We start from the raw sequence: 7,541 nt of genomic DNA, 5'->3' as shown, positions 1-7,541 counted from the left end.
GCTGGGCCTCCATCCCAAGCACACGCCAGCCATCAGCAGAGGACTGGGCCACCTTAAGTACTGTTCAGATCCTCATCCAAGATGCAGGGACTGGGGTGAGCCCTTCTAGAAGTGACTACCATACTTCCCTACCTTGATGGGCACCCTCAGGTGGGGCCTAGGTGAGGTTCCTACGCAAAGGACTGGTGTTCCAAACCCGACTCCCCTTCCGAAGTTTCTCTCACCTTCCATCAGCCCAGCCCTCCTCCCTTCCCCATGCCCACTCTGCCGATACCAGTCTCAGTTCTCTGCCCTCTCCCATTTCAGGCCCAGGAACTGAAACTGGACTACATAGTTCTCAATCTTCCTTAACACCCCTCCGCCACAGGCCCCCCAAGGCAAAGGCAATGTCTGGGGATGGCTCCTCATGGCTAGCCCCCCACCCAGTCTGCTCTGGGAGCCTCACCAAGGCTGAGCCGAAGCTCTTCACACTGGCTGATGTGGGGGAACTGCAGCATCTGGCGCCATTTCTTGCTCTTGCCCTTGCGATTCCCGCCACCACCTGCAAGAGCGATCAGGAGCTGGGGTCCCACTGGAGTCCTGAGCAGCCTGCCTCCCAACCTTCCCCTTAACATGTAGTACAGAGGCCTTCAGGCCAAGCCTGCTGTGGAGGAACCTTGGGGCTTCTTCCAGACATTCTAGCCCTTAACAAGGTCCAGGACACACATGATCCTTCTGACACCCACGTTAAGGGTTCCCTGGATGAGAACAAAATGACTAATGAGGACATCCCAGCAAGAAGTTCGGCCTCATTCACTCCTTCTTCCACGGCGGGGAAGTCTACAGGTTAGGAGAGTAGCAGCTGGGCAGTGGTGGGGCACACCCTTAATCCCAGCACTTGGGAGACAGAGGCAGGCAGATCTGAGTTCGAAGTCAGCCTGGTCGGCAGAGCAAGTTCCAGGACAGCCAGGGCTACACAGAGGAATTTTGTCTCAGAAAAAAATAAAAGAAAAAAAAAAAGAAAGGAAATAGACAAGACAAGAAGCTGGGTATGGCAGCACTCACCATTAATCTTAGCATTCAAAAAACAGGTGGATCAGCCTTTAATCCCAGCACTTGGGAGGCAGAGGCAGGTGGATTTCTGAGTTCGAGGCCAGCCTGGTCTACAGAGTGAGTTCCAGGACAGCCAAGGCTATACAGAGAAACCCCGTCTCGAAAAGCCAAACAAACAAACAAACAAAAAACAGGTGGATCTCTGAGTTTGAGGCCAGCCTGATCTACAAGTCAGTTCCAGAAAAGCCTAGGCTATCTAGTGAGACCATGGTCTTTAGACGAAGGTACCACAGTGGAAGGTTTCTCGTAAGATGCCAAGGCATGCCAGCCAGAGATCCAGTGTCATACAGGGCACATGTGAGATGCCAGAGGCCACCTGAGCAACCCCTCACACCCCTAACACCAATCACTGCAGCAGAACAACCTCCCTGCCCTTAGCAAAGTGGCGGAGAGAGGATGCCACTACCATCTCGAAACCCCACTGATGCCTGCCTTACTGTATTTAGCTGGGCCGGCTAGGATGCCTCAGGGTCTGACAAGCAGGTTAGATGTGTGCTCCAGGAGCTCCCACCCCTCCTGCAGCAGTAGTGAGAGACAGGCAAACCAGACTAGAAATTTGAAAACGAAAACTCTTAAAAAAAAAAAAAAAGGTAGGGACCCCAGCCCTAAAGGAGGCAGAGACTGGTGGGCCTCGGTGAGACGGAATCCAACCTGGTCTACGTGAGTTCCAGGTCAGGGCTACATAAGCATGGTCTCAAGGAACCGAATGAACAAAAACCTCACACTGCAGGCAATAGCACACCAGAGCGGGAGCCACATGTGTCTTTGGGGCAACACACTGGGACATCAGAATGACAGGAAGAGCCTAGGCCTTGCAGCCTCCTAGACCTCAATCTCCAGGGTACACTTCCAGCCATCGCTGCACTGTAGGGTGAGTGGGAGAGACTGTGTACAGCTCTCAGTAGGGCCATATAAAGAGGGAAGACTTAGCTCCAATTTACTGACAACCTAGTTCCCTTGTCTGGCCTCAGTTTCCCCAGCACTCTATCTGATCCAGTGAAAGTGATGGAGGGGGAGGAGCTGCCTTCTGGGAAAGGTTCACAGCTGGGTCCCTAATTGGGCTCCATGAAGAAGGAGGAAGTGCTCCAGTGTCCCCTTGAGAAACCCTCTGGTGGCCCTGCTGCAGCCTGTACCCCATGTGCCCCACAGCCATTGCCTCACAGCAAGCGAGCAAGAAACCGCTAACTCCTTGACCTATGGCAAAGCCTCCCCAGAGGGGAGCTCCTCCTACTCTCCCTCCACCCCAGGTCCCCCACCCAACCCCACATGTTCTTGCCTCACCCCCCCACAACAGTTACTTCCTCCTCCCCCTCCTCCCAGCCGGATCAAGGCAAGAGCAAAAAAGTCACATGCAAATATCCTGTCCTAGAACCAGCTGCCGATCTGCAGAGCTCCACCCTACCCTGCCCTCCTCCTGTAGGCCTCTGGCACCCAGGGAAAGGAAGAAAATCCAAGAGAGGGTGCGCACCCCAAAGGTCATCCCACCTAACCAGATACGTACAAGTTAGGCTCTGGGCAGTGGATTCTGAGCCTTAGGGTAACAGTGGGAATTCAAGCCCAGTTCTCGAACTCAAGTTCCTTACATGACTAGCATTTATTAAAAGCCAACTGAGCTCTATCCTAGCACCTGGCAAAGGTAGATGGATTTCTGAGTTCAAGGCCAGCCTGATCTACATAGCAAGGTCCAAGTAAGCGAAGGCTATACACATAGTCAGACCATCTCACAAACACAATCTCCAAGACAAAGCCAAGTGTATCATATACCACAGGTTTGCCAACTGCTGAGGGTCTCTGGTCACTTGGAAAGCTGGCCTCAAGCTGCTAGCTGTTTTGTGAAGTGATTCTCACACAACCAGTCCATGGGTATTAGAAGATTCCATGGCAACGAGGTTTTCCTTAAAATTTCTATGTTTAAAAAAAAAAAAAAGGAACAATAATGTTGAGGAACCAGAAGCATGTCAAAGGCCATCCAGGTGTGTACACGGCTGTCATTGCGAGTCCAGGGCACTACCTCCAGAGGAGGTACCCAGGCCACAATATCCTGTGCCAAGATCCAGCAATGCCCGCTCGCCTATGCAAAGGTGCCCACAGGATCTGGCCCAGCAAGGCAATGCCCTCAGCGGGCTGAGGCCCGGCCTTGGCTCTCCTTACCCCTCCTCCCTGGCTGGCTGGATGACGAGGCAGAACAGAATCGGCAGATGCCCCCAGAGGCTGAGAGGAAGGCCCAGCCCCTGAGCTTGATAAGGGACCGGAGATAAGATAGCCTCCCCTGGGCACTAGGGACACAACCTGCCCATCCCATTTCCAGGCAACACCTCTCTGGGTGTGACATGCACCAAGTAGGCAGAGGACATCAGGAAATGCACCACTCTGAGGACTTCTCTGAGCTCCCTATAGGCTCTACTGGGTATCTGCCGGAGCTTGGGTCATTTACACTGGGTTAGTCTCTGGTCTGAGCTTCCGTTTCCCACCTGTAACCTGATATGAAACAGCGAAGCGGAAGGCTCTTTCAGCACCGAAACCCATCAAAAAGTGCAAAGCTGTCACTGTGTCCCTCCCTGGAGTTCCAAAAAGAAATATCTTGTTAGTGTTCATCCACCAGCACCCTGGACAGAGTAGGGCCGTGCAGGTGTCTAGTGATTACGTCGCTGAGTTTACGGCAGTGAGTTTAAGGTCTGGCTCTGGTCACCGAGGACCCATAGAGCAGGTGCCAAATAACACCTGGAGTGAAACCAATGAAGAGAGACTCTGCAGCATATCCATGTGTGCGCACACACACTAAGTCGACCAGACTGGCTTCCGAGTCAGGCTTTTAACCTTACAGTCCTAACAGCCCGGTATGCTCGTCTCCCATTTATTTCCCTTATGCATCTGCCCTAACAGGTCACAGGCTTGCTGAATGCCAAATTCGTTTCCCATGCACCCGTTTTTAGTGTCCAGAAACTCCAGGTGAGTGGTGGTTCTGCGGGTAATGTGTGTGTCCAGAAGTTTCCCCCCTGGGGGTTGGGTTGCCTATGCAAAGGCTCGGTTCATTCATTCTCCAATCTTTACAGATTACCAACTTTGTGTGGTTCAGGGCAGCTGGGCCTGGGGCACGTGGGGCACCTTCCTGCCTCTCACCTAGAGGAGGCCTCACACGCATTCCTCTGGGGCTCATGTCCCACCTTTTCTCTTCCTTCCTTTTTCTTCATCACCCCCACACCCGGCGTGAGGCCCATGGCGCGACCCCCGCCCCTCCTGGGCCCCGGGTTCCGGGGGCAACTGCGGAGGGCCGGAAGGGCTCGTGTCTGCGCTCAAGAGTCCGGGTGCAGACTCCAGGGCACGAGGGTAGCTGGGGCCCGGGCGCCTCGTGGAGCTCGGAGGTCGAGCGCCCGCGATCCCCGCACCCGGGCCTGGCCGCCCGCCTGCCTGGCCTCACCTTCCCGGGCCTTGAGTAGCACCGTGTTCGCTACGATGTTCTCGAGCTCCATGGGCTGCAGCGCCGCCCGGCCCGCCAGGCCGCGCCGCCGGCCGGGACCGCCCACGAGAGCCGGGGCCGATGGCGATCGGCGCGGCTCGGCTCGGCTCGGCTCGACTGACCGCGCCGCGGCCTCCCGGGCCTCCCCGGCCTCCCCGGCCGCCGCCGCCCGCCGCGCACTCTGCGCCCCTCCCGGTCCACCGGCGCCCGCCCCGCCCCGCCCTCTGTTTACTTGGCTCAGTCAATGGGCGAGCGGACGCTCCCCGCGCCGGACTACTATTGGTCAGCCTCTTTCTCCTGCCCCGCCCACAGAGCCGGGAACTCGCTCCCGGCGGGGAGGGGGCGGGCCCCGTTGCGTCGCCGATTTCTGGTTGGACTGCAGACGGGATTCGGCCCCTAGGTTCGAATTTCTAGGCCTTCGTAGGATGCTGAGCTGCCAATTAGGGCCGAGCCTCTACCGAGAAATCGGAGGTGGGCCCTTACAGGAGCCACGCCCAGGAGACCAAACATATGATTGGACTAAAGAAGTGTCGATCATCCAGCTTTGCGATCTGATTGGATGATGGAATGGGGGCGTGGCTGGGGGTCTGGTGCGCCGTTGGGATTTCTAGGGTTTTGTTGCGGACACGCTGTGTCTCCTGCCGGCTAGCGGGTAGCTTGGTTAGAAGGAGTCCTACGGTCGACCCTTCGGTCAGCTGCTTCGGAAGGGCGCACTTCCAAAGCTAGCAGAGGACCGAAGGAGGCTATTGCCTTCCCAGTGGTGCTCGCCTCCAGCCCAGCCGCACCCCGTACCCCGCACCCCATACCCCGCCCCCGCAGCCGGATGTTGTGATTTCTCCCCTCCCACCCGTCCGGCGCCTTCGGCCTCTGCTGCCTTATAAGGCAGCGCTGCCACCCCAAGTCGTGGAGGATGAGTTCACACCCATTATACAGGTGGGGAGCTGAGGCGCTGGATCAACATCCATCCGCCTGAGGCTGGCTGCACGCGGAGACTGGGGATAGGGGGAAACAGGTCCTCATTGTTGCATCTCATCAACACAGTATAGTTCAATCCCCCACTTCTTCCTCACCACTCCTTTTTCTCACAGCAGGAAACGGAGGCTTGCCCAAACTCGGGAATTAAGGAACAACCGGATTCAACTACGTGCTTTTGATGCATATTCATTCATTTCTGCAAAAAGTACTGCCACTGCTTTTTTTCCCAGGCACCCAGCCAGGTGCCGGATATAGTGGTAACAGCAAGAAAACCAAACTCTCAGTGCTTACGTACTAGGCGGGAAGAAAGGTGGTAATGATCCTGTAAGTGAGCACATTAATGGGTGGTTTTAGAATGAATACAAAGAACTAGAGATGTTGCTTTGTGGTAGAGTGCGCTTAGCATGCCCAGCCCCCAAGTTCATTAAAGAGATCAGAGTGGTCTCAGGCTGTGACATCTGGGTAGATCCAGAAGAGGCACAGCGCCTGACCCGAGTTAAGTTTGGCAAGGACAAAAGCCTAAGTAAGTGGCCCCAGAATCTAGTGTTCTGAGCCAAGAGCAAGGGTGGCTTGGTAGACCATGGAAGGTGCTGTGGTTCACAGAGAAGGGCTTGTTTTGTGAAATGTGAAGCTCCTGGAAGGATGATTTCTATTTACCAATGATAGCTCGGACTAGCGGATGATTACTCGCCAAGGGAAGACTGCTGTGTCCAGATGAGATCTGAGGGCTAGTGAGAATGTGCACCTGTGTGAGGTTTGACGGTGTGGAGGGTGGGAAGAACCTACTGGATAAAGAACTCCTTCAGTCAGCATCCGGATGGAGTCTGGACCCAGGATGTCTTTGGACTTTATTTTGAGGGTGATGGGGAGTCAAGGAGGCAGATTTTTGAGGAGGAGGAGAGTAGATTTGCTTCCCTAAAGGGCTCTAGGCTGCCCTGCGGCATTAGGCTGTGAATGGCAGGCAGTATGTTTTGGTGTCCAGTATCTAAACAGAACACTCTTCCATCTGGGAGGAGTCCTACGAGAAGCAGAGGCAGGCTCTGACTGGAAGAAAATCGGAAAACAGTGAGAATCACTCTCCTGGGTCCTGGGTTCCAGTGTTTCTTTGAAGCCAACACAAGACACCCATTAACCTGGGCATTTGTTATCTCTGGCAGATATCTTTACCCTTCATCAAGGTCACGTGCAGCTAGTTTGATTCTACAAACTGGACTCTTTTCGTGTTTTTTCCAAAACACAGCCACTCGGCTGCCTGCTTGTGGCTCCTAATTTCTTAGGGCAATCATTATTTTAAAATGATTTATACCTCTACATGTGAAACATTGTCTATTTTCCTGCCTCTGTATCAGGATCTCTCCACCTGAAGTTCCCTGCCATGCAGCCGTCATAGTCAGACCTTGATTATTGAGAGGTCCGATATCTGCACAAAGGCGAATATATTCAAATAAATCCATTCGACCCTTGTGTGGCTGAATAGCTGCTCTGCACACTGCATTAGCATTCTCATAGGCCAGCTGTGTAATAAGCGGACTGTCCGTATGAGATTCTCCAAGAATTCTATTCACAGCTTGTTGTAACCTGGCCACGAAATTTTGGAAAGTCTCCTCTGGACCCTGTCGGATGCCAGCTATGCCTCCACTAACCTCACCTAGCATAGGTAATTGAATCCAAGCCTTTTTTTGCTGCTATTGCAACCTGTGTATATACCCCAGGAGGATAGTCCATCTGCCTTGCATTTCCTTGATACAGCCCTTCTCCCAGAAGCATGTCCAAATCCCATTCTGGGTTGCCTGTCTGAGCATTCTGCACCGCCCTCTTTTTGCTGATCTCTTGCCATTCTGAATTCCAAAGCAGGAAATCCCCTGCCGTCAGTGTGGCTTTACATAAGGTTCTCCAATCTTGAGGAGTTAAATATAACTCTGTAATATTGTCCAAAAGTACCTGCGTATACGCTGCATTTGGACCATATTGAGCCACTGCTTTCCCTAGATCTTTGATCACCTTAAAATCCAAGGTC

At 53.9% G+C, this 7,541-nt stretch overlaps 1 protein-coding gene across 2 annotated transcripts in view; it reads right to left on the bottom strand.

Annotated features, from left to right (window-relative positions):
* Grk6 (G protein-coupled receptor kinase 6) overlaps positions 1-4,739 on the bottom strand; it is a 16,305-nt gene extending 11,566 nt beyond the window's left edge. For both annotated transcript variants that reach the window (XM_031359756.1, XM_031359757.1), the window contains exons 1-2: positions 4,511-4,739; positions 446-541 (exon numbers count right to left, since the gene is read on the bottom strand). In XM_031359756.1, coding sequence (XP_031215616.1) covers positions 446-541; positions 4,511-4,562 — 148 coding nt within the window. In that variant the 5' untranslated portion in view covers positions 4,563-4,739. The remainder of the gene's footprint in view (positions 1-445; positions 542-4,510) is intronic.
* Between the last annotated feature and the right edge of the window lie 2,802 nt (positions 4,740-7,541).

Source organism: Mastomys coucha, unplaced genomic scaffold, assembly GCF_008632895.1.
Source record: "Mastomys coucha isolate ucsf_1 unplaced genomic scaffold, UCSF_Mcou_1 pScaffold7, whole genome shotgun sequence".
In the NCBI taxonomy this organism is placed as follows: Eukaryota; Metazoa; Chordata; class Mammalia; order Rodentia; family Muridae; genus Mastomys; species Mastomys coucha.
This window is presented reverse-complemented; position numbering and strand designations above follow the sequence as displayed.